This window comes from Pelodiscus sinensis, unplaced genomic scaffold, assembly GCF_049634645.1.
Source record: "Pelodiscus sinensis isolate JC-2024 unplaced genomic scaffold, ASM4963464v1 ctg102, whole genome shotgun sequence".
NCBI classification, from domain to species: domain Eukaryota; kingdom Metazoa; phylum Chordata; order Testudines; family Trionychidae; genus Pelodiscus; species Pelodiscus sinensis.
Genome location: NW_027466045.1, coordinates 157528 through 183124, shown reverse-complemented (window position 1 = coordinate 183124; position 25597 = coordinate 157528). Strand labels below are relative to the sequence as shown.

At 59.3% G+C, this 25597-nt stretch overlaps 2 protein-coding genes across 2 annotated transcripts; both read right to left on the bottom strand.

Annotated features, from left to right (window-relative positions):
• Window positions 1-814: 814 nt before the first annotated feature.
• On the bottom strand, window positions 815-13503 carry TBC1D25 (TBC1 domain family member 25). The gene is made up of 6 exons (XM_075918603.1): window positions 13272-13503; window positions 11564-11673; window positions 10878-11032; window positions 8755-8879; window positions 8245-8433; window positions 815-7237 (listed from the first exon to the last, which is right to left on the bottom strand). The coding sequence occupies exons 1-6, from the start codon at window positions 13341-13343 to the stop codon at window positions 5837-5839; spliced, it is 2052 nt and encodes a 683-aa protein (XP_075774718.1). The 5' UTR covers window positions 13344-13503; the 3' UTR covers window positions 815-5836.
• A 2180-nt stretch (window positions 13504-15683) lies between these two features.
• EBP (EBP cholestenol delta-isomerase) lies at window positions 15684-19394 on the bottom strand. The gene is made up of 4 exons (XM_006130834.4): window positions 19079-19394; window positions 18594-18630; window positions 17157-17287; window positions 15684-16909 (listed from the first exon to the last, which is right to left on the bottom strand). Exons 1-4 carry the CDS (start codon window positions 19392-19394, stop codon window positions 16698-16700), a joined length of 696 nt encoding a protein of 231 aa, XP_006130896.3. The 3' UTR covers window positions 15684-16697.
• Window positions 19395-25597: the final 6203 nt, after the last annotated feature.

Below are 25597 nucleotides of genomic sequence, written 5' to 3'. Positions count from 1 at the left end.
TAGAAATGCAGAGAGCCGGGCAGGTGGGGAGCCCCTGGTCTGAGCTTCCGTGGGGCCCAGGCCTCAGGGCTGCCCTGGGGGAGGGGGGAAGGCGCAGGGAAATTCAGGACACATGGTTTAAAGAAAACCTCCAAGGCTTTGCCAAGGGCCCGGCCGAACACTAGGCCCGAGAGCCAGGCAGATAAAGGCCTTTGGAAGCAGGTCTGGGCCAAGGCTGCATGGAGATACTAGCAGGGGTGGAGGGGGCCGGTGTGGAGCTGATAACCAGCTCTCGGGAAATGGGTGATGGAAGCAATTTCCCCGACCCCCAGGTCCAACCAAGCAGGCACTGAGCAGCAGCTCTGGGATGGAGCTGGACCGGTCTTGACTCAATGCAAGAGAGAAGGGGGGGGGGGCGGGGGGATCATCCCTCAGGTCACTGCAGTACAGGGAACATGACACACGCAGCCACAGTTCTGTGTGCATCCATAGCAAGGCAGTGCTGACACAGACACAACCTGCCCCCCCCCAAAACCACCCAGACAACCCCCAGCCTCAAAGATGGAACGCCGGAGTCCTGGCTCCCAGCCTCCCCTGCTCGAGCCACTAGACCCAACTGCCCTCCCAGAGCTAGGAGAGTTCACAGGGAGGAAAGGATGCTGGCCACGGTCCTCTCCAGCTTCGGGGGGGGGGCTAGTGGTTAGAGCAGGGGGCGCTGGGAGCTAGGAGGCCTGGGTTCTCTCCCCAACTCAGGGAGCGGGACAGTGGTTGTAGCGGGCACCAGTTCTATTTCATTCCTTCCCCCCTGCCCATGAACAAACCCAGCCACCACCAGTCACTTCCTCCTCCTTTTATTTCCACTTTCACGCCCGTGGCACATCACCCCAAAGGACTGAGCCGGACACGGTTGGCCCAGGAACATTCTGGGGTCTCCAACTGCACAATCGCCCCCTTCCACACGGGGGTAGGACAGCCGCACTTAGCCAGAGGCCAGAAAGCCAGGGCCCTCCCCGCCCTGGCCCCAACCAGTTTGCCAGCCCAACGCTGAGACGCAGCTGTCTGGATTTCTGTCCGGGCACGCGGGCGTGAAAGGTGATGCCTTGATCCACCTAAGGCAGCGCTGGGAACTGGCTGCGTTCAGTTCTTGGCTGCTGCTCTGATCTTCCTCCCAGAAGCCACTGCAACGTGGAACCCGTGAGCCAGGAGAAGTCGCCCGCTCGATTTGTGGCGCAACAGCTGCTTTGCTTCAGCGATCTTGAGAGGGCCTCCTCCCCCCCCCCCCCGCCACGGGGACCCCAGCTGGCTATTTTCAGCACCACCCGTGTGAGTTTCACCTTCGCCTCACCACCTTTGTCCTGTTTAAACAGCCCGGCTGGGTAAATAATCTTAAAAGCACAGGAGGTTTGCTCAAATAAATAAAACAGCATAAAATAAGAAAAGGCTCAAGAAAAAAAAAACATTCACAACTCAGCACCGCTGGGTTCTGTTCACCGCTGGCATCTCATCTGCCAAGCCCCTTCCCTTAGCAAGAGATCAAACAGGCCGATGGAGCGGAGCAGCAGAGCAGGGGTCTGGAAGGGGGCCCTGTTCACAAAGCCAGGAAAGGGAAAGACACGGCCCTATTCTAGCACAGCAGGGCTAAGCGGGCAGTAAACATGGCTGGAATGTCTGGAACTGTCACTAAAACACTGGGGGTCGACCCGGTTCTAAGTCGATCCGCTTGCTGGGAGGAGGGGGGGCTGCCAGCCCCCTGCAGCTGATGACAGCGGAAACTTCCCACCTCTTCTCTGAGCGCCCATGGCAAAAGAAGCCGAGATCCGATTTCCCAGCGCAGGGGCTGCCTTAACGTTTAAACAGGGAGAGCCCCGAGGATTTTTCACCCCCAAAAACCCAACAAGGGTTCTCTGGCTCAATTTTTAAAATCTGGATTTTTGCCCGAGGAGTTTTGCCAGCTCAGCTGGCAAAGGAGTGAAATTAACAAGGAGCTGTTGACCCAGAGAGACACCACCTCGCGGAAATTGAATCCATTCAAAAGGCCTTTGGGTTTACCCGTCCCGGGGGGTTGGCCAGCTCAAATGGCAGGGCAGAGCACACACTGTGCTCCTCCTGTTGACTTTGGTGGAGCTGAGCATTTACAGCCGCTGTGGTTCCTATGGCATTGTAAACACAGGGTGCTTTCAAACCCAACACAACTGCCCTTTCTGCGACTGGAGGCAGGCAGGAGAAGCCAATCCACAAGCAGGAACAAGATCTGGGAGGAAGTTGGGACCCAGAGATTAAAAGCCAAAAGGAGACTAGGAAAATGCCTGAGCTGGAGGCCTAAACAAGCTAAATATAGCCTAGGTGTTGGAATGTGTGTCCTGCACCAGGTTTGGGGAGATAAAGCATCAGACCCCAGCTGCCTCAATAAAGTGTCTTTCAGGCACTTGGTAAACCGCCCCGCCACGCCCGAGAATCCCCCAGCATGGGCTGTCTCAGGAACGGCTTCGCAGCGCTCCCCCAAGCCCCATGGTCTAGACTGGAAAGCAGCCCAGGGAGCTAAAAGAACCAGCTTTCAGGCCAAGCGCAGCTGGAGCTGGATTCAAAAGTTCCCACCCACGGTCCTGCGAGACTCAAAGAACCGATGGCCATGGAACCAATCAGACTCCTCCTGAGAGTGGCACACGGCACTGGGGGAACCCTGGCTCCTCCTCTGGCACCGAACGACACTTGGAGCCCTTCAGCGACACTGGCTCTTGAGCGAAGCACCTGAATTCCTTGGAGGATCTGGGCCTGAGACTGTAGCTACCTGCCCCTCCTGACCTCTTTGGCAAAATCCTCCCCCAGGAGCAGACCCCGCTCTGGGTGCAGCTGCTAAGAGGAATCCCCCGTCTGTGGGACCGGAGGCAGCTCAGACCCCGCTCCGCTTCCAACCAAGCCGAGCCATTTCCTCGTTTCTGCACCTCTGCCTCAGGCACAGAGCCCAGCCTGGACTGACCACATGCAAGAGGAGGCCCCAGGCCCTCAGGGTGTCGCGCTCCCAGAGGAACACGGGTTTTCTCCCTGCCCCGTTCCGATTAGGTGGCACCGCTGGCAGGTTAGCAGGCAAGTCAGATAGCCATTTGCGATCCCTACAAGGGGTCTGCACCCTTTCAACGCTGAGCAAGGAGCGGGAGGGGAGGAGAACGTGGAAGAGCCTGATGGATCCTGTCAAGTCTTGCCTGCGTTTGCAGGAAGCGGATCCCGAGGGCTCGGCTGAGGGCCTGGTTTCCGACTAGGTTTGGAGCAGACGCGCCCTGTTTCTTGGCAGCGAGTGGAAGATGCTAACCTTGGCAGAAAGCATGGAGGTGTTTTAAGGACGCAAGCGTCCGCTGGATTCCAGTCTAGCCCCCCACCTGCCTCCTCCAACTCCCGTCTGTTCACAGGAAGCGGCACAAACAACCGGGGCCGGCAGCTCCGTTTCCTCACGCTGGGCATGCTGCGGCTCTGATCTGCTCCCAAAGAAGCAGGGCAGGACTCAGTGTTTGTTCAGGGCTGCACTGTTGTGGGGGCTGACCGGGGGAGGGGGGGCGGGAAGGGCTGCCGAGAGCCATCGCTACCGGCCCCATGGGCTAGTGAGCCTGCCACCCGCCAGGGGTCAGTGCGTCGGACTCCCCCGAGATGGGCTGGAGGGGGCTGCTCTGCTGGACAAGGGAGTCAGGCACCTTCCCGGCATTGGCAAGGCAGGGGAGCAAACAGATGGGGAGGCAGATGCCCCTGGATGTGAGGGGCGAGGCCCTGGGAACCTGTCCCCTGCCGGGAAGATACGGAACCGACTGTAAGAGATGGCCAATGTGCCCCCCAGGTCAGAGCCCCACTTGCTCCCTTCCCTGGGCCTGCCCTGGCTCCTTGCGGGGCCGAGGGGAGGGAGACACGCCTGCCCGCAGAGCAGGGAGGAATGTGGCATTTGAAAGCTGCTGCCCAGGGCGGGAACATGCCTGCAGGGATGAAATGTTACAGACTCCCGGGGGGGCCCTCAAGGGGCCGCGCCAGGGTCTCAGGAGGGTGAGCAGCCCAGACCGGCACGGGCTGCCCCCGTGTGCAAGCAGAGAGCTCGGCGACCAGTCCGAGCGGAGGGACACGCTGCCGCACGACTGCGTCAGTTACAGCCAGGCCAGCTAAGGGGGCGGGGGTGAAACTCACTAGCTGACAGGATGGGCCAGGCCCCTGAGTCTGATTAAATCGGCTGCCCCAGACTTCACGGACCAGGGTACCCAGCTGTGGGGCAGCCGACACGGGGGCTAGTCCAGCAGCCCAGAAAAGAGTCACCGTCTGCCAGGGACGGGTGGCCACAACGCCGCGTCCTGGGGAATTTGTCTCCCGGCCTCGCAGGCTTTGGAGGAGCAGGGGATGGGTGGGCCTCCGAGATCGGACCCTTCTGCGATGCGCCAATCCCTCTGGAAATGGGGCTACGTACGACAGCTGGGGTCCAGCCGGTCCCTCGCCCACCCCGGGGGCTCCCAACCCAGAGCTTTGCAGGGCCAGGCTCTTCCCATCCCGGCTGGGGCGTTCTCACTGACCTCTAGCAGCCAGCTTGCTTCCCTGCAGGGAGCCGAGCAGGCAGGCCCTTCCTCTTTCAGAGCTTTGTTTTTCAATAGGACCTACAGTAAATGCCCGTCTCAGCTACAGCGCAGCCAGCTCTCTGCTTGGCCTTCCTGAGACTCTAAAGCTGACGGCGGTGGCGCTGAGGGGTTCCCACCAGGCTTCCTCTCGTCCCAGATCCAGGCACTTTGTACGGGGGGATACATCCGGAGCTCTCTCCAGCGGGGCACCCCAACAGGCCAAGTCCCCAGTGCCGCGGGCAAGGCAGCGCGTCCGATCCCACCTCCCAGGCAAGCTCCCGTCTCAGCGGCGCCCGTCTCAGTGGTGCCAGGCTGGCGCCGCTGAGACTCCAGCCCTCCCGCCCCGCTGGCGTCTCTCAAGCGCCACGCCGGAGCCAGCCCGCCACAGGGACGCCAGCGCAGTGCAGAGAGGCGCCATTGGGGTTGGGTTGTGGTCCCTGGGCCCTGCCCCAGAGGTCAAGCCACAAGCGGGCAGGTCTGGCCTGGTAACAGGAGATCTCTGGCACACGAAAGGGGCAAACAGCCGAGATCACAAGTTCTTTGCTCCACTAAGATCTCGGATTCCCGTCCCTTTGCCTCGTGGGAGCCGGCCTCTCATCTTCCTCCCAAGGCAGAATAAATCCCACCCGGTCTCTTCGCTGGAGGAGGCTTTATAGCCAGGCTGGGCAGCCAGCCAGGGTCTGGGTCGGTGTAAGGAGGCTCCAACGCAGCGCAAATGTCCCCCGCCGTCACGAGTCTTCGCGCTCGACGCAGCGTCTGAACTTGGGGGAGGGGATGCGGGAGGCACCATCAGAGGCCACGACGGCAGCGGGGGAAGGAAACCAAAAATTGGATCCGCTAATGCACATAAAAGAAAAAGGCACCGGAGCCCAAGTGGCCGAGCCTGGTTGGGTCTTGGAGGGATCTTCCAAGGGGATGGGTCTTCCAAAAAGACCACCCGAGTCAGGGGGAGCCCGCTGGGAAGGCTGGACCCTGGAAGGTCCAGGAAGGTTCTTCCAAGACCAGTAAATCCAAAGGGGGGGGAAGAGGATTGAAGAGGGAGAGATTCCAGCTGGTCTCGGATGGATCTGTCAAGGAGGAAGGGCCGGTCCTGGTTGGTTTATAAAGACTGTTCTAGGTAGCTCATTAGATCTGCGGGGGGGGGGGGAATCCCGGTCGGTCCATGAAGGCGCATCCAAAGAGATCATTAGATCTGGGGGAAACAGAGCACGGAGTCCGTCCTGCTAGCCCCGCCAGGGTCCCAAGGAAAACACGGGAACGGGCAGCGGCGGGAGGCGTCACGAGACGGCCGGGGACTCTGCAGCCGCCTCGTCCCCCTCCTCCGAGTCCCAGACCTCGGACTGCAGGTAGTCAGCAAAGAGGGCTTTGGCCCGGTGCAGGATCTTGGCCAGATTGTGCCGGCGCACCAGGCGGTCGAAGTGCATGGCCAGCTCGTTGTAGTCCATGTTGTTCTTCATGATGTGGTCCCGGTGCTCCAGCAGGAGGGCCAGGCACAGGAAAAGCATGAAGGGGTTGCCTTTGCCGAACTCCTGCGGCGGAGGCAAGCTCACGGCGGCGGGAGCCGGGCGCAGGCTGCCGGGCGTGGCCCCCGCCAAATCGCCCGTCTCCTCTGGCAGGCTCTCGCTCTTCTCACCGGCGGGGAGAGGCGCGCGGGAGGGGGGGGCGTCCCGGGAGGGCGCGGGCGGGCTCAGGGGCCGGAGGGCCGGTGCGGAGAAAGACTTGGTCATGGCCGGGAACTGGAGCAGCAGGTCCTGCTCGCTGCCGAAGTTGTCCTCTTCCTCCATGGAGCGCTGGGATTTCAGCGAGAGCTCGTCCTCGGAGCTGTCTTCCCGCGCGCTGTAGTACTTGAATTCTCCAAAGCTGGATTGCTTCAGCAAGGTCTTCTGCTCCAGGCCTGGCCGGGCTCCAGGCTCCTCCGAGACGGGATGGGCCCCGGGCTCCTCCAGGCAGGGCCGGTCCCCAGCTGCCTCGAAGCTACAGGTGGGCCGCAGCATGTGGCGCTGGCGGACCGGCTGGCCGCCCTCCCCGGGCCTGACCGGCGGCCCCACCAGCTCTACTTCCTTCTCCGGAGGGTCCGGCGGCAGGGAGCTCCAGGTCACCTCCAGCATCCGCAAGGCGTCCTCAAAAGCAAACTCCCGCTTCAGCTCCAGCAGCAGCCAGCGGTAGCAGAAGAAGAAGTCGTCGGCACCCCGGGAGAGGAGGTAGGCGAAGAACTCAGGGTCGGAGCGCTGCAGGAGGAGCCGGAGGTGGGAGAACTTGAGGGACATCACCTCGCCATCCACCTGGAAGTTGCCCTCCAGGCGCTTCATGATGCCGCAGAAGCAGATGAAGGCGTGGGCCTCGTTGTCCATGACGGCCAGGATGGGCGAGGCGATGTCGCTCATGCCCTGGCAGTAGGAGATCTGCGGGTGAGTCACGGCGTAGGTGGTCAGCAGGTCGTGGAGGGCGAGCAGGTGCGGGTTGTCCTCCGAGCCGGCGTAGTAGGGGTGGGTCCGGTCCGTGCGCAGAACGTCCTTGAGGACATTGCTGCGGATGAAGTCCAGGTCTTCCGGGCTGGCCCGCTCTGCCCACTGGCCCTTCAGCTGGTCGTACTCCCTCGTCTTGCGCTTCATGTAGTTCATGCGCTCCTGGCCCGTCAGCCCGTCCGGGTAGACATTCAGCAGGTAGCGCCACACCACCTGAGGGCAGAGAGCCGTCAGCCCCGGGGGACCCCCCGGCACACGGCAGCCCCCACCCAGCCAGCCAACTGCCGGCAGCCCCTTTCACCCGCCCCCCACGAGGCACGCAATAGTGGAGCCGCTTAACCGATACGCCGAGGCTTCTAGCTCAATGCGATCGACTAGACCAGCCCTTCTCAACCTTTTCTAATCAAGTACCCCTTTAAAAACCAATTCGAAGTACCCCCAGTACCTCCAGGTTTTGGACACACCCCATTTTTTTTCTCCCAGTGCAACACATTTGTTTAAACAACTTTGCCGTAGCTGGGTGGGCGATGACATTTTTGGGTGTAAAAAGGACAAAAATACAAAAGCGCCGTCAAACGTCAAACTCTAATTCCGGTTTCCCCACGTCAGGTGTGTTGACGTCCCCCCCAGACTGCTGTCGAGTGCCCGGAGGGGACTGGAACCCCTGGTTGGGAAACACTGGACCACGTGCATCCCCCGCCCCTGCCCAGTCAGTCAGCCAGCAGGGCTCAGTGCCGGCTCGCACTGGGTCCGGGACCCTCCCCACCTCGGCGCTGCATTTCAAGTGTATTAGGAGCCAGGCAGCTTGGCTCTGTTCCCGTTCGCGATGGGTCCGGGAGCTCAGACCCCCCGCTGGGCAGGGGCTGCTGCCTCCCGCACTGATACAGAGGCAGCAATGCAGAGGGGCAGGTTGGTTTTTAAGCTGGCTCCCCTTGCGGGCCAGCTCCCGCCCAGCACCCTGGGGCGCGGTCTCTGATCCAGCGGCAGAGCGGAGTGGCAGGGGACTCCCCGGGGGTGGGCCCGGAGCGCACTGACTGCCGGCCCCACCCCCGGGACTGCAGACTAGTCGACTAACCGCTACGAATTCACGAGGTTACCCGACTATTCAATGAGCCGACATCTCCCATCCCTGCGTTCCACCAGGGTGACCCGCCCCCTCCTCGGCCCATCCCCACGCTACTCCCAGAGCTGGGGAGGGAATCCCGGAGCCCCAGACTCACTTTGCGCAGCGAGGGCTCCACCCCGCCGTGGTAGATGCGCAGCCGCAGCTCCTCCGGCCGGGTCAGCTGCCCCTCGTGGTTCAGGTAGGTGTGGAACTCGGTGTCGCTCAGCGGCGGCTTGAAGGGCTTCGCGTCCTCCCCGTAGGACCAGCTCAGGGCCTGCTGGACCTTCGACAGCGTCCGGCCCACCTGGGCAGGGAGACGGGGTTGCGGACCGAGGCCAGCTCAGGGCAAGACGCCGGGGGCAGGATCCCCCCCAGAACAATGGGGGAGGGGCAGGCGTAGGAGGGAGGTCAAGGGAGGAGATGCTCCTAGCACCGGGCGACTCAGCTGTGACCAGCTGCCAGGAACAGCATGCAGGAGAGTGGGAGGCAGGACCCCTGCGCCCTCCGGCGGTATGAGGGGAGTGGGGCCTAGTAGGCAGAGTGGAGGGGCTGGGAGCCGGGACTTCCCAAGCCTGTCCCACCCCCGGAGCTCAGCATGCCGCCTAGCCGAGCCGCCCCGGCCCACCTGGGAGATGATGGACTGGGTGAAAGGCAGCGCGGCCGCCGCCAGGGACCGCTTCTCCACCAGGAGCAGGTCGGTGCTGATCACGTCTTTGGGGCTGATGATGTCCCAGTCCTCCAGCAGCGGGCCTGAGAGAGCAGCACAGGCCAGTCAGCCGGCTCGCGTGCAGGGGTCTCAACTCGCGGCCCATGGGCAGTCCCACAGTCCGGGCCCCGTGGCCCCGGGGAGGAGTGTCCGTACGCTTCCATCAAGCCCCGCCCTCCTCCTACCGCATGCCTCCCAGCCTGCCCAAGGCCACGGGGGCAGGACAGCTCCGCACACACCTCAGCAGGCAGAGGGACAGACTGGGAACAGCGCGGAGCTAGCTGCTGGCAGCAGGGCCCCCAGGGCATTTGAAATTGCCCAGGGGCAGCCGGCCGGGCTGGAGGATATACGGGGGGCGGAGGGGGGAGGCCTGCAGGTGGGGCTGGACGATGCATGGCAGGGGAGGGTGGAGACACAGGCAGGGACCTCCCACCCCCACAGAGCCACTGCCACAGGGGGGTGTCCACTGGCCCAACAGGGGCATTTGAGGACTGGCTCTAAGGAAATTGAATGTGAGACCCCTGGTCTAGTGGGTTAGACCAGAAAGGGGAGGGGGGAGTCTGGGAGCCAGGACTCCTGGGTTCCCTCCATGGCTTCAGGAAGGGAGCCGATTGGGTGACAAAACGGCAAATGAAGTGTAATGCCGATAAAGGTAAAGTGATGCCCACTGGAAAACCCAATCTACACGTACAACAGGATGGGGACTAACTTGGCTACAACTACTCAAGAGAGGGATCTTGGAGTCATTGTGGAGAGGTCTCTGAAAACATCCCCTCCGTGTGCAGCGGCAGTGAACAAAGCAAACCGAATGGTAGGAATCGTTAAAAAAGGGATCGAGAATAAGGCAGAAAATATCTTCTCGCCTCTCTATAAAACCACGGGACGCCCACAGCTCGAATCCTGCGTTGAGGTGTGGTCCCCTCATCTCAGAAAAGATTTATTGGCATTGGACAAGGTTCAGAAAAGGGAACGGGCCCCATAGGAAGAGAGATTAAAAAGACGGGGACTTTTCAGCTTAGAAAAGAAGACTGAGGGGGAAATGAGAGAGGTCTATAAAATCATGACTGGGGGGGAAAACGTGAATAAGGAAAAGTTATTTACTTATTCCCACAATATAAAAACTAGGGGTCACCAAATGACATGAACAGGCAGCAGGTTTAAAACAAACAAACGGAAGTTTTTCTTCACTCAGCGCACAGCCAACCTGTGGAACTCCTCGCCAGAGGATGTGGTGAAGGCTAGAACTGTAACAGGGTTAAGATGGATTCATGGAGGTTAGGCCCATCAATGGCTATTAGCCAGGCTGGACAGGAATGGTGTCCCTGGCCTCTGTCTGGGAATGGGTGACAGGGGAGGGATCACGAGGGGATTCCCTGTTGTGTTCTCTCTCTCTCTCTCGGGGGCACCTGGCGCTGGCCACTGCCGGCCGACAGGACACTGGGCCGGATGGACCTTCGGTCTGACCCCGTCTGGCCGTTCTTACGCTACGTCTACACGGGCATGATCTTGCGCAAAAACTCTTTAGCAGAAGAGTTTTTGCGTTAAAGTAGTTGTGCAAGCGAGCGTCTACACTGGCATGTGCTTTTGTGAAGAGCATCCGTGCCAGTGTAGACGCTCTCTTGCGCAGGAAAGCTCTGATGGCCATTTTAGCCATTGGGCTTTCTTGCACAAGAAATTCATGTTGCCGTCTACACTGGCCTCTTGCGCAAGAACAGTTGCGCAAAAGGGCTTATTCCTGAGCGGGAGCATCATAGTTCTGGCACAAGAAGCCCTGATTTCATACAGCAGGACATCAGTTTACTTGCGCAAGAACACACGGCCAGTGTAGACAGGCAGCTAGTTTTTGTGCAAGAGCGGCCGCTTTGGTGCAAGATCGCGCCAGTGTAGACACAGCCTCAGAGTCTCAGGGGTTAGAACAGGGGCATTGGAAACCAGGGTTCCTGGGTTCTCTCCCACCTCTGGGAGGGGTGTGGAGCCTAGTGGTTAGAGCAGGGGGCTGTGAGACAGGGCTCCGGGTCCCTAGCCCGGCCACACTGACTCACTGTCTTCTGAAGGCTTGATGTCTACGAGGAGCTGCAGGTAGGGCTTGGAGGCGCTGGCGAAGGCTGTGGCCAGGTCCCAGTCCGACAGCAGCGACAGGTACGTTTCCTGGCCCTGCTTCTCCTGGCCCAGGTAGCTGATCCCAAAGTTCTTCTTCCTGGGTAGCGGGGGAGGGACCTGCTCCAGCGCACACAGGACAGCAGCCCCCCATCCTCAGTGTGCCCCCCCAGCCTCTCTCGGGGTCCCGTCCGCCTCCCTCCCCTCAGCCAGGCAGAGCCTCTGAGGATCTCCCACTGGCTGAAAGGACCTTCGAGGTCCTCCACTGGCCATACAGAACCCACAATGGCTCTTTGGGGTCTTAAGGCCTCCCTGCGGGTCCCCCCAGCTACTCTCTAGGGCTCCTTCACCGGCCATTCCAGCCCCCTGCCTCCCCTCCAGTCTTGGGTCCCCCACTAGCTCTTCAGTGAGCTCATCTGTCCCCTCAGCCCCCTCTTTGTCCCCTGGCTCCCAACTGCATCACAGTCAGGCGCCAATTCCCAGCCACGCCCAGAACTAGCATTAGAGACAGCAGTGAGGAGGGGACCCAGGAGTCCGGACACCTCCCCCCCCCGGCTGTAAGCACTACAGCTCCCCCCACTCTCCCCCCCAGAGTGGGGCGCGGGATCCTGGTGGCTGCAGCAGGACTCACCCGTTGAGGTCGAAGGCGCGGATGAGGATGTGCTGCAGCACGTCCAGCGAGGTGATCTGGGGATCGACGGCGAAGGTGCGGAACTCAGGCTGCAGGAACCCCTCACGCTTCTAGGGGGACAGGACTGGCGTGAGGGCTCTCGGGGGGGACAAGCCCCATCCCCCCCACCCTGGGGCTGAAGGGGAGCTGGCCCCCCCTACAGGCAAAAGGCCCCGGCTGCTCAGATTTCCTCTGTATTTCTAATAGAGCTCTCCTTGAGCGAGGGCAATTTTGCTGCACATTTTCATGAAAAAACCCTCTCTCCTTCCTGGCAGCCGGAGGGCTGAGCAGCTGGGTGGGTCTCCCCGCATCCTGGGCATACGGCTCTCCTGGCCACCCCCGGGGAAGAATGCGGGAGTGGTGGGGGTGAGAGGCCCACATCCGATAATGCAGGAGGGGAAAGGGGCAAAGGCTCGTGTCCCCCCTCTTCTGGCTCTCAGGCTGTCAGTGAGGACACGGAGGGTTTGTCTGGGCAGCAGGAGTCGGAGGTAGAGGACAAGGGGGATTCTCTGCCCGGCTCTGGGAGCAGATTGGGCGATAACGGGGGAGGGGGCAGGATCCTGGACGCCTGGGTTCTCTGCCTGGCTCTGGGACAGGAACGGGGGAGCCCCCCTGGTGTGGGGGGGACCCGGGACCCAGTTGTGCAGGGTCAGCGGGAGGAAGAGGGGGCCAGGGGGCTCCACTTGGGCTCCCTTCTGACTGCAGGATCCTGCCTCCCCTGCCCCCCAGTGGGGACCCCCCTTTGCCCCGCCCCCAGCCCGTGACCCCACCCCAATGGGGACCCCCCTTTGCCCCGCCCCCAGCCCGTGACCCCACCCCAATGGGGACCCCCCCTTTGCCCCGCCCCCAGCCCGTGACCCCTCCCCAATGGGGACCCCCCCATTTGCCCCGCCCCCAGCCCGTGACCCCTCCCCAATGGGGACCCCCCTTTGCCCCGCCCCCAGCCCGTGACCCCACCCCAATGGGGACCCCCCCTTTGCCCCGCCCCCAGCCCGTGACCCCACCCCAATGGGGACCCCCCTTTGCCCCGCCCCCAGCCCGTGACCCCTCCCCAATGGGGACCCCCCTTTGCCCCGCCCCCAGCCCGTGACCCCACCCCAATGGGGACCCCCCGTTTGCCCCGCCCCCAGCCCGTGACCCCTCCCCAATGGGGACCCCCCCTTTGCCCCGCCCCCAGCCCGTGACCCCTCCCCAATGGGGACCCCCCCTTTGCCCCGCCCCCAGCCCGTGACCCCTCCCCAATGGGGACCCCCCTTTGCCCCGCCCCCAGCCCGTGACCCCGCCCCAATGGGGACCCCCCTTTGCCCCGCCCCCAGCCCGTGACCCCACCCCAATGGGGACCCCCCGTTTGCCCCGCCCCCAGCCCGTGACCCCTCCCCAATGGGGACCCCCCCTTTGCCCCGCCCCCAGCCCGTGACCCCTCCCCAATGGGGACCCCCCGTTTGCCCCGCCCCCAGCCCGTGACCCCTCCCCAATGGGGACCCCCCCTTTGCCCCGCCCCCAGCCCGTGACCCCTCCCCAATGGGGACCCCCCGTTTGCCCCGCCCCCAGCCCGTGACCCCTCCCCAATGGGGACCCCCCTTTGCCCCGCCCCCAGCCCGTGACCCCGCCCCAATGGGGACCCCCCTTTGCCCCGCCCCCAGCCCGTGACCCCGCCCTGACCTCTCACCTTGACCCGCACCCGCACCACCTCCCGCTCCTCCTCCTCCTCCTCCCGCGCCCCGCCCCCCGCCGCCGCCATCGCGGCCCCCGGCCGGCTCCACGGGGGGGAGGGGCGGAGAGGGGAGGAGCCTCGCGCCGGACGGGACCGTTACGGCCCCGCCCCCTGCAGAGAGGGGTGGAGGGAGCCTCGCGCCACGGCGGGTAGAAGCCGGCTCGCGCCGGGCGCTGCAGATCAGCTGGGGAGGGGGGAGCCCCACGTGACCTCCCCCCCTCCCTCGGCTCTACTTCCGCTTCCGGCGCGGAGGCCTCGTGTCGGGCACTAGTGACGTCATCGGACCCCTCCAAGAAGCCGCCGGGAGCGGTCGAGGCCCTCCCCGGATCACATCCGGGGGTCAACAGGAAGTCGTCCCCATTACGCGTCACCAAGGCAACTGCTGCCCCGGCGCGGTCCTCGCTGGGGGGAAACAACATCCGGGTCAACCGGAAGTGGGCCCAGGAGTCGCGTGTGTCGGGTCAGTGGGGCGGGGCGGCTGCCTCGGGGAGCGGCACAGCGGGCCTAGCCGGGGAGGTTGGGCCCGGGCCCGAGGTGCTGTGGGACCCCGGAGCAGCTGGGCCAGAGCCTCTGGGCCCTCCCGGTGCCCCGGAGCGAGCCAGCCCCGCCCGGCCAGAGCCCCGCCGCTCGCGCACAGCCGGGCAGAGCTCGCCGGGAGAAACCGGCCGCAGGCTCCGGCTCGAAGGCGTTGAGGCGCCTGCAGGGAAAAGGGGACGCTTGGGGGGGGCAGGCCCACGGGGGGGGGCTGTTTAAAAGCCGAGGCAGCCCCGACACCGCGCCCGTTGGCTCCTTCAGAGCGACAGTTGCCACCGGGCGTCCCCTGCTCCGCACAGTAAATCTCTGACCTCTGCTCCCCTCCCTGCCGCTTCACGAGCAGGGCCCCGTGGCCCCTCAGGAGGGCAGGTCGAGCCCCACCACGGCCCAGGCCTCCGCTGGGTCCCTCCCAGCAAACGCTGCCTTGGAAAAACAAGGATTCCTGTGGCACCTCACAGACTTACTAGGGTAGAAGCTTCTGAGGTTAAAAACCACTTCAGATGAACTGGGGTGGAAATGGCAGAAGCCGGGGTAGATACAAAAGGGAGCAGTTGCTTGTGTGACGAAGCTAATCAAGTTAGGGTCGAAGTGGATCTAACAAATGTACATATGGATCCTGAGATGTCTCAGGAGTCCGATACTGAAAATGAAAATCTGCCTGCAGACATTTGGGGTGGGGATGTGAATGTCCAGATAGGGAAAATTGCCTTTGTAGTGTGTTAGCCAATTGAGAACCTTATTCAATCCGAAGTTGATAGTGTGGACTTTGCAAATGAACATCAGTTCAGCTGTCTCCCTTTATAATCGGTTTTTAAATTATTTTGTAGAAGGGGGGCTGCTTTCAATCCATGACTGAATGCCCAGAGAGGTTAACATGTTCCCCTACAGGTTTATATGTGCTACTTTTCCTAAGGTCTGATGTGTCCATTTATCCTTTGGCATAAGATTGGGTTTTTCCCTTCTGGGGGGTGCCAGCTCCCATCTGATCCCAGGCAAAGGAATAGCTGGCTCAGGGAGGCAGGGAATGGAGTACAGGCTCTTTCCCTTTCAGGTGTGCTAGCTCCCAGGGCAGGGGACTGAAATGTGGGGCTTTCTCCTCTAGGGGGCACCAGCTGCCAGCCCTAGAGCAGTGAGCTGGCTGGCTCAAGGGAGAGAGAACAGGACACAGGTCAACAAGGTGCACAGTGCACTGCTTGTTAAAGAAAAGAGTATTCCTAGGGATCCCTTTGCAATTTGCCCCTCTTGGAGACAGCCCCAAGCTCTTTTATCCCTGGGCATCGGTTTATCATAGGCTCTCCCTCTCCGCTCTCAGGCCTGGAAGCCCAGGAGGGACCCTGGTCGTCATTCAGTGCAACTTCAGAGGGCCTAGGAAGACCAGAGGTGGTTGGACAATGGCTTTAGCAGGGAGGGTGATGGGTTTACAAGACACAGCTGAGCAGAGGTACCTGCCCCTGTCCCATCCCTTCCAGAATCGCATCCCCTCCCCCCAATCCAAATGAGACAACCAATGCAGAAAGGCGTATCACCTACCTAGGCCCCACTGGCCAGGTGCAAAGTTCCCCTGCCTGGATTGAGAAGCCCACACTGGCACTGCAGCTGCTTTACAGACTCTTCCCCCCCGGATCAAAGCCATGAGTCCACCAGCTCAGCATGCATCCCCGTCTGTCAGTCTCCGCTGGAAGGCACAGTCAGGAAATCAGCCAAATACCATCGCTGAGCTGAGCCTTACTGGAGTCATGTAGGAAACCTGCAGCCAGGTTCTCCTGATCCCCCTGGGTCCTGGCCGCATGGTGCCACCCAGAGGCCAATCATGGAAGATGAGGGCAGGCACAGTAAGGCAGAGTACGTTTTTATTAAAACAGGCTGATTGGTCCTGTCCCCTGGAGCCCAGCACCCAGCACCTCAGGAGGCAGAGGGCATGTTTGAGGGAGCACAGGGAAGGGGTCAGAGCTGGAAACAGAAGGTTTGGCAGACGAGGGGGTGCTAGGATAAGTCATAAGGAAGCCAATGTCTCCTCCCCCCCACACACACACTTGGCCAGGTGGTGAAGCCACCTTGGAGAAACTGCAATGTTGCGCACACAGGCTGGGAACTAGGGATGTTAAATGAAGTCGATTAACCTCATGAATTGTTATCGGCTAGTCTATAGTCCCCAGGCAGCCCGTCCAGGGGGAGGGGTCTGAGCTCCCGGATCCAGCACAAGCGGGAACTGAGCTGGGCTGCCTGCCCACCTCGCTCCTAATACACTTTAAATGCAGAGCGGCAGCAGAGGTAGGTCCAGGACTCAGTGCAAGCTGGGACTGAGCTGGACTGCTGGGGGGGAGGGGGGAGAGAATGCGTGTAGTTGATAGCATTAACCTAGAAGCCTTTGCTTGTCAGTTAATCAACTATACTATTACTTCCCTACTGGGAATAGTACCCAGGAGTCCTGGCTCCCAGCCACCCCCCAACTCTAACCCCTAGACCCCTCTCCTCCCAGAGCTAAGGAGAGAACCCAGAAGTCTGGCTCCCAATGTTTCCATCCACGTGCAGAATAAATGTTTATGTGCACTGAGGCGTGTGTGAATGTGCACCACCAGTGGAACCAAAACCTAGCTGGAGGGGCTCTGCGAATCAGCTGGGCAGCACTGGGATCTCTCCTGACTGGCTGCACAAGCACCCACCTTACAGGGAGCCCTGCTCCCAGCCCTGCCTGCTCTAACCCACTGGCTCCCACACCCCTCTCAGGGCTGGGCTGCAGCCCCAGGAGTCCTGCCCACTCCCCACACTGAACATCGTTCATCCTGCAGCCTCCCTGGGGCAGATCTGTGCCACATCCCCCCAGCCCTGGGCAGCAGGAGGGAAGCATCAGTGCCTCTTGGCTTTGGCCAAATCCAGCGCCCTTTGGGCGGTGCTCAGATGCCGCCAGGCGTCGAGGAGGAGGATGGAGGGGACAACGATCCACAGGGCGTTCATGAAGACGAAGTAGAACCAGAAGTAGAGCGGGTGCCACATCTCGCTGTGGGCGAAGCCCTCCCGGTACTCAGTGAAGAAATACAGCACGTCGCCGTAGAGCTGGCCTGGGGAGATCGGGGAACCCAGGATCATGCCAAGGTCAGCGGGGGCCCAGGTTGGGTCTAAATGAAGTTGTTTGGCAGAGACCTTCAGCCCCTGGGCCCTTCCACAGCCAGGGAGCGAACCCAGGAGTACCCTGCTCTAACCACTAGACCACTCTCCTCCCTGAGAACCCAGGAGTCCTGGCTCCCAGCCCTCCCCCCGACTTCAAGCCACTAATCCCTACTCCCCAAGTCAGCCGGCTGCTCTTACCCAGCGACACCACCAGCTGCAGCACGTAGCGGTGGGGCTGGCGCTGGAGGAAGGCCACCACAGTCCAGAGGCTGAGCGGCCCCCATGCCCAGGCCGTGATGGTCTCCATGCACACGGTGAAGTTGTCCTCTCTGCAGGCAAAGGAGAGACACACCAAAGGGTAAACCCAACTTCTAAGCTGCCCCCTTCCCAGCCAGCCCTGCATCTCCCTCCCATCGGCCTCAGTTTCCGCGGGGGAGAATGGTCCTGCTTGGGTGTGTTTAGATTGTGAGCTTTTTGAGGCCTTGATTGGCTGGGGGGGGGGAGCGGTTCTCGGTCTCCGTGCAACGCCTGACGCAACAGGACAGTCCTCTGGCCCATTATCCGGGAAGCTGGATGTGCTGAGCACAACGGCCCCTCTGCCTTCCACATCGAGGAGCAGCAAGGATGGGAGAGGCCACAGAACGAGGCAGCAAACCCGGCTGCTCTTTGGTGTCCCAGGAAGCTGAATTCCCAGGCTGTGGGGCAGAAGAGGCAAGGACAGCAAAAGTCCCCCCCCGACTCAGCCTTCAGCTTTGCCTGGAAATGGGGGGAGAGCATTTGGAGGTCCAATCTTTAGACTGACTGTCCAAGCTTGGAGTTGCAGGGCGAGGAGAAGGCTCTTGGGGCCCCTCTGGCAGGGTTCTCCGCGGTGCTACGGCTACAGGGGCCTTGCTCGGGAAGAGCCCTATGGCGTAAGGCCTGGGAGGGGAAAGCAAGGGCCACTGGCCCGTCTGCTGGGACCAACGCACGGACGGCAAAGGGCGGTCACTCCGAATTTCTCTCGCCATCGGATCAGGCCAGGCCTGTCTCTGCTGGACTGAGAGCCTGCTATCCGCGTACATACCCCCGGGATCCAATCACCCTTTACCAGTCCCTTTGTTCAGCTGGAAATTGGAGGCCTCCCTCTCTCCTTAAATCATTCCCCCAGCTCTCGGGGACTGATCCCCGTCCTTCTTGAGTTGTGGCCACCAGCAGGGACATGGGATCCCAGCGGTCGCACCAGCGCCAAATCCAGCAGGACAATCCCCTCTCTGCCCTGCCTGGAGATCCCTTTATATACCCTAGAATGGCACTAGCACTTGGGGCCCCACAGCGCACTGGCAGCTCCCGGATGGTCCCCCCAAATCTTTGTCAAGACAGAGCCTCCCGCCCCACACACACTGGCCCTGCACACCCTGTTCCGGAGGGATGCATTTGCATTTAGCTGTATTAAACCGTGTAGTATTTGCTTGCTCCAAGCAAGCAGGTGTGCAAAACCTGATACTTGATTTTTTTTTTTTTTTTTTTAAGGCAGCATTCAAACAGTTCCAACATTTCTGCGTGGATTTTGGGCAGACGCCAGTGGATTGAGGGGAATGGAGATAATCTGAGTCGGGGAAGGGGGAGGAAGCAGGACACACAAAACCTAGAACTCACATGACGTATCTGCTGTCTCCTTTGGCGTATTCCTTCCCTGGAGGTGAAAACAAGGAGATTCAGCTGAAACGGTGGCTCTGTAGTTAATGATTGTATGGGACGGGGAGCGGGGGCAGAAATGTGGAAAGTTTTCCAATCGAGGGAACAAACAGTCTGAAATCCAGGCAGTTTTGGGGCTGGGTATTCCCAGAGCTTTCCCCTCCTCTGCTTGTGATTGGGGAGCAGAAACCACAGTTAAAATTCCACCTCTTCACAGCTGTAGGGTGCTTCTCGGGGCCTTAGGCAGCTGCTACTGTACCACCCACGGGGGAGCAGACACTCCCCAGGTGTCCAGTTTCTCCCGAGTCACCCATCTAACGGATTCCTTTTTCTCACTTTACCAAACTGGCTCCGCTCAGCGGGGCCCAAACCCAGGAGTCTGGATAACCCCACTAGCCTGCAGCCCCCACCCAGAGAACCCAGGAGGCCTGGTGCCCAGGCCTTACACAGCTGGGAGAGGAAGGACTGGTCCCCGGGGATGTCCCTGTGGTAGAGGCTGAACCAGCCCTCAATCACGGCGTGGATGAAGCTGCAGATGGAGAACCAGCAGACGGCCAGGCGGCGCCCGGGCCTCATGGGGGCCCCCAGCCATCCCCGCCAGCCAGCGGCCAGCCAGGTGAGCGCTAGCAGGGCCGCCGAGACGCAGAAGAGGAAAGAGAGGCTGTGCCAGGTGGGGCGGTCGTTGGGGACGTAGCGCCAGATCTCCAGGTCCCGGGGCCAGTACGGGTGGGGGGTGGCGAGGGGCTCGGCCTCCAGCCCCATGGCAGGCGAGGGTGAGGGGCTCCCGCTGCAAAAGAAAAGAGATGGTGTCAGGAAGGGGATCCAGGGACTTTCCCCTGCACACACGCACCCCCAGCTTGGGGCAGAGCCTGGCTTTGGGGGGCTCCCTGGCACCGCCCCCAGCTGGCCTGGGAGCGGGGATGCCCAGGGGGGTTCCCAGCCAGACCACGTAAGCACCAGCGCCCCCTGACCCCTGCGTGCGCGCCCCGACAGCCCCCTACCGGCTCAGCACCTCCTGCCGCAACCCGACTCGGCTGGCCCCTGGCCGCAGACTGACTGGCAGTGTTCGCCCAGGAGCCCTCCGGCTGCACTAAGCCCCGCCCCCCGCGGCCAATCCGCGCGCTTCCCGACCGCGACAGGCTGGCGCTCACCTGGCCTTTTCTTCGCGGCCAATCGGAGCGCCGGGGGGCTGGTGGGCGGGGCCGGGCGGGCTCTTTCTGAGCAGCGGATTGGTCCAGGAGCCGGCTGGGGCGATGTGGGCTCAGAGGGGCGAGGAGGACAGCCACGGCAACGGGAGACGTCAGAGCGGGAGGAGGGGAGGGGCCTGTGCCTAGCAGGGGGAGGAGCCCATATCCAAGAGGCGGGGCCAGTGCCCAGGGAGCATTCAGTAGGGGAGGAGCCTGTGGTAGGGGGTGGGGCTGCATCCAAAAAGTGACTCCCTCCCCCCACAGGTGTGGTGCGCTGGGCCCATGGCAGGGCCAGGAGGGGGATTCTGGACCTGAGCTGAAGGGCTTGTCCCCAGATGTGGGGCCTTACCCCAGTGGGGGGCGGGGGGGAGGGTTGCAGCTGTTTCCCAGCTGTGCTGCCCCAGAGCTGGCTGCATCTCAGCACTGGGCAAGTCAGCCAGGGCGAGCAGCTGTTTCCCATGTGCCCCACAGAGGTGGCTGCTTCCCAGCACCAGCTGAGCCTTCCCTGTACAGTGTTATATGCAGCTGTTTCTGACCCCAAGCTGGATCAGACCAAAGGTTCATTCCGCCCCGTGTCCTGTCTGCCGTCAGCGGCCAACACCAGGTTCCTCAGAGGGAGTGCACGGAACAGGGAACCCTCATGGCAGAAGATACCAAACTGGGTGGGGTTGCGACTTCTTTGGAGGATAGGGACATAATTCAAAATGACCTTAGCAAGTAAGAGAAATGGTCAGAGGTAAACAGGATGAGGTTTAATAAAGAGAAATGCAAAGTGCTCTACTTAGGAAGGAACAATCAGTTCCATACATACAAGATGGGAAGCGACTGTCTAGGAAGGAGCATGGCGGAAAGGGATGTAGGGGTCATAGTGGACCACAAGTTGAATATGAGTCAATAGTGTGATGCTGTTGCAAAAAAAGCAAATATGATTCTAGGTTGTATCAACAGGTGTGTTGTAAGCAAAACTCGTGAAGTCATTCTGCCGCTCTACTCTGCACTAGTTAGGCCTCAGCTGGAGTACTGTGTCCAGTTCTGGGCGCCACATTTCAAGAAAGATGTGGAGAAATTGGAAAGGGTACAGAGAAGAGCGACAAGAATGATTAAAGGCCTAGAGAACATGACCTATGAAGCCAGGCTGCATGAACTGGGCTTGTTTAGTTTGGAAAAAAGAAGATTAAGGGGGGACATGAGAGCGGTTTTCAAATATCTAAAAGGGTGTCACAAGGAGGAAGGAGAAAATTTGTTCCTCTTGGTTTCTGAGGACAGGACAAGGAGTAATGGGCTTAAAGTGCAGCAGGGGAGGTTTAGATTGGACATTAGGAAAAAATTCCTAAATGTCAGGGTGGTCAAATATTGGAATAAATTGCCAAGGGAAGTGGTGGAATCTCCCTCTCTGGAGATATTTAAGAACAGGTTAGATAGACATCTGTCAGGGATGGTGTAGACGGAGCTTGGTCCTGCCTTGAGGGCGGGGGGCTGGACTCGATGACCTCTTGAGGTCCCTTCCAGTCCTACTATTCTATGATTCTATGTGATCCCTCCCCTCCTGCCCATTCCCAGCCTCAGACAAACAGAAGCTTGGGACACCCTCCCTGCCCAGGCTGGCTAACAGGCATCAATGGGGCTGTCTTCCGCAAATTTATCTAGCTCTTTCTTGAAACCTGTTAAAGTTCTGACCTTTACAACATCCTCTGGCGAGGAGTTCCACAGGTTGACTGTGTGCGGCATGAAGAAAATCTTCCTTTTGTTTAAAAGCTTCAAAGGGGCAGCCAACTTAGTCTGTAACTGGAAAAACCTAAACATAATGAATAGTCTAGTAGCACCTCAACGAATAACAAAACATGTAGATGGTATCATGAGCTTTCATGGGCAAAACCCCCTTCTTCAGATGACCGGAATATTCAAAGTCCAGATCCCAGAATAAATAAGGGGAAGAAGGAGGGGAAAGGAGAAAAAAGACAGTGAATAGCTTGTTCAAGTTACAACAGGCTGATAAGAACAATTAGCCCCTCCACTGGCTGGTTCTGGTTGGCGGGTAAATCATTAGGATATGGAAGGTAGCGTGTGAGCCACCGGATGTATCTGTTCATTCCAGTCCCATAAGAATTAAACTTGGAAATGAAGTTAAGTTCCAGCCCTTCCTTGTGGAATTGGCCTGGAAGAACACAGCGACTTGGAGATCCATTCAAGAGTGCCCGGGCAGGTTAAAGTGTGGCGCCTTTTCGGAGATCTGCTTTGTGTCCTTAATTCTTTCCCGCAGCAGTGGGGCACTGCTGGTTTTAATGGCGTGGATCACAAGAGTGGATGTGCAGTTCAATGAACCCCTGGTGTGTTGGCGAATGTGGTTGGGTCCAGTGATGAAATCCCTGTGTGGGCAGCGTTGGCACAGGCTGATCGCAGAGATGGGTTCCCGGGTGATTATGGTGGAGGTGGCGAGGAGTCCTGTGGCACCTTATAGACTAACTGAAGAGTTGGAGCATAAGCTTTCGTGGGCAAAGACCCACTTCGTCAGATGCATGGAGTGGAAATTTCCAGAGGCAGGTATAAATATGCAGGCCAGGATCAGGCTGGAGATGACGAGGTGGATCCAATCAGGGAGGATGAGGCCCACTTCTAGCAGCTGATCTGGAGGTGTGAACACCAAGAGAGGAGAAGCTGCTTTTGTAGTTGGCGAGCCATTCACAGGCTTTGTTTAATCCTGAGCTGATTGTGTCAAACTTGAAGATGAACTGTAGCTCAGCAGTTTCTCTTTGAAGTCTGGTCCTGAAGTTTTTTGCTGCAGGATGGCTACCTTTAGATCTGCAATAGTGTGTCCAGGGAGATTGAAGTGTTCCCCTACAGGGTTTTGTATGTTGCCATTCCTAATATCTGATTTGTGTCCATTGATTCTTTTACGTAGGGACTGTCCAGCTTGGCCGATGTATGTAGCAGTGGGGCATTGTTGGCACATGATGGCATATGTTACGTTAGTAGATGTGCAGGAGAATGTACCAGTGACAGTATGGCTGATCTGGTTAGGTCCTGTGATGGTGTTGCTGGTGTACATATGTGGGCAGAGTTGGCACCGAGGTTTGTTGCATGGATTGGTTCCTGAGTTAGAGTTATTATGGTGCCGTGTGTAGTTGCTGGTGAGAATATGCTTCAGGTTGGCGGGTTGTCTGTGGGCGAGGACTGGCCTATCTTCCAAGACCTGTGAAAGCGAAGGGATCATTGTCCAGGATGGGTGGTAGATCACTAATGATGCATTCGAGAGGTTTTAGCTGAGGTGATGGCCAGTGGTGTTCTGTTGGTTTCTTTCTTGGGCTTGTCCCGTAGCAGGAGGCTTCTGGATACACGTCTGGCTCTGTCGATCTGTCTCCTCACTTCCTCGTGTGGGTATCATAGTTTACAGAATGCTTATTGAAGATCTTGTAGGTGTAGGTCTCTGTCTGAGGGGTTGGAGCATATGCGGTTGTACCTCAGTGCTTGGCTGTAAACAATGGATCGTGTGTGTGTCCGGGATGGAAGCTGGAGGCATGCAGGTAAGCATAGCGGTCGGTAGGCTTTCGGTATAGGGTGGTGTTTATGTGACCGTCACTTATTTGCACCATGGTGTCCAGGAAATGGACCTCCTGTGTAGACTGGTCCATGCTGAGGTTGATGGTGGGGTGGAAGCTGTTGAAATCGTGGTGAAATTCTCCTTCTCATGGGTCCAGACGATGAAGATGTCATCGATGTAGCATAGGTAGAGAAAGGGCGTAAGTGGACGAGAGCTGAGGAAGCGTTGTTCCAGGTCAGCCATAAAAATGTTGGCATATTGTGGGGCCATGCGGGTGCCCATAGCAGTGCCACTGGTCTGGAGGTATATATTGTCACCAATGCTTATTGGAAAGAATTTGTCTGAGTTTAGGGGGTTGGCCTTTCCCACAAGGCCTGTGAGAGAGAGGGGTCATTTTCCAGGAGGGGTTGTACATTGTTGATAATGCATTGGAGGGGTTGAAATTGGGGGCCATGGGTGATGACAAGTGGAATTCTGTTGTTTTCTCTTTTTGGCCTGTCTCGAAGTAGTTCATGTCTGGGTACTCTTCCGGCTCTGCCAGTCTGGTTTTTCACTTCTCCAGGTGGGTATTTCAGTTTTAAGAATGCTCTGTATAGATCCTGTAGGTGTTTGTCTCTGTCTGTGGGATTGTCTCCCACAGCCTCTGTGGGAAAGAATTAAGGACACAAAGCAGATCTCCGAAAAGGCGCCACACAGAAACCAGATGGAGAACACTTTAACCTGCCCGGGCACTCATGAATGGATCTCCAAGTCGCTGTGTTCATTCAGGCCAATTCCACAAGGAAGGGCTGGAACTTAACTTCATTTCCAAGTTTAATTGTAATGCAAATGGAATGAACAGATACCTGACTTAACCCGCCAACCAGAACCAGCCAGTGGAGGGGCTAATTGTTCTTATCAGCCTGTTGTAACTTGAACAATCTATTCACTGTCTTTTTTCCCCCTTTTCCCCCTCCTCCTGCCCCTTATTTACTCTTGGATGTGGACTTTTAATACTGCAGTCATCTGAAGAAGGGGGTTGTGCCCACAAAAGTTCATGATGCCATCTCATGTTTTGTTATTCGTTAAGGTGGTACTGGACTATTCGTTGCGTTTTAAGTTTTTCCTTTTGTTTGTGTTAAACCTGCAACCTATTCATTTCATTTGGTGACCCCTAGTTCTTGTGTTATGGGAACAAGTCCATCACTTTTCCTTAGTCACTTTCTCTGCACCAGTCATGATTTTATAAACCTCTATCCTATCCCCCCCTTAGTCTCCTATTTTCCAAGCTGAAAAGTCCCAGTCTTTTTACTCTCTCTTCATATGGGACCCCTTCTGCATCCCTCATCATTTTTGTTCCCTTTTCTGAACTTTTTCCAATGCCAATTTTATCTTTTTTGAGATGAGGCGGCCACATCCGTACGCAGTATTCAAGATGTGGGCGTCCCATGGATTTATACAAAGGCAATAAGATAGTCTCTGCCTGATCCTCTATTCCCTTCCAGCTCCCCCCCCCCCCCCCCCCAGAACTGGCTGCATCTCAGCACCGGGGAAGTCAGCCCCACTATGGCCTGGTAAGGGGCTGTTTCCTGGCTGCCCCACAGAGGTGGCGCATTCTCAGTGCCAGCTGAGCCCACCCTGTGCAGTGTTATGTGCAGCTGTTTCCCAGTTGTTCCCACCCCAGAGTTGGCTGCATCTCAGCACCAACCCACGCTGTGCACTGTTGCATGTGGCTGTTCTCTGGCTGTCTCAAACTTTGTTTAATGCTAGCTAAGGTCGGATCAGGGCAAGGCGCGGGACTCCTGCGTTCCTTGCTGCCTTCACTCGGCGGTGGTCGCCCGAAAATCACTTTCTCAGCTACCGCATGGGCTCAGGGCACTGCCCTACCTCCCAGCAGGCCAGTGTCCAGTGACTGCGAGGGGCTCAGATACAGTAGCAATGGGGGGCAGAGACACCCCGCACCCCTAACCTACAAGACCCCACGTGCTGGCTCCCAGCCCACCCTGCCCTAGCCACTAGCCCCCGCTCCCCTTCCCTCCCCTCCCAGAGCTGGGGAGACAACCCAGGAGTCTAGACCCCCCCCAGCCCGCGTCCAGACTCCCAGCCGGCCCCTCTCTAACCACTAGACCGCGCTCCCCTCCCAGAGCTGGGGCGAGAACCCGGCCGTCCTGGTCCCCCCTCCCCCTGCAGACAAAGAGCGTCCATTGGCCAGCTTGATCGCCCGCCCCTTCCCATGCGGCTCCCCATTGGCCGAGCCAAGC

Bases quoted from the DNA above. Each gene is read 5' to 3' on its own strand.
- TBC1D25 (XM_075918603.1), bottom strand. From the start codon at position 13,343: ATGGCGGCGGCGGGGGGCGGGGCGCGGGAGGAGGAGGAGGAGGAGCGG. The intron at 11,033-11,563 runs GTGAGTCCTGCT...CCCGCTACCCAG, and splicing joins CGCGCCTTCGACCTCAACGG to GAAGAAGAACTTTGGGATCA. The intron at 8,880-10,877 runs GTGAGTCAGTGT...CTGCTCTCTCAG, and splicing joins CATCAAGCCTTCAGAAGACA to GCCCGCTGCTGGAGGACTGG.
- EBP (XM_006130834.4), bottom strand. From the start codon at position 19,394: ATGGGGCTGGAGGCCGAGCCCCTCGCCACCCCCCACCCGTACTGGCCC. The intron at 18,631-19,078 runs GTAAGGCCTGGG...TTTCACCTCCAG, and splicing joins GTCCTTCCTCTCCCAGCTGT to GGAAGGAATACGCCAAAGGA. The intron at 17,288-18,593 runs GTGAGTTCTAGG...CTTTGCCTGCAG, and splicing joins GGAGACAGCAGATACGTCAT to AGAGGACAACTTCACCGTGT.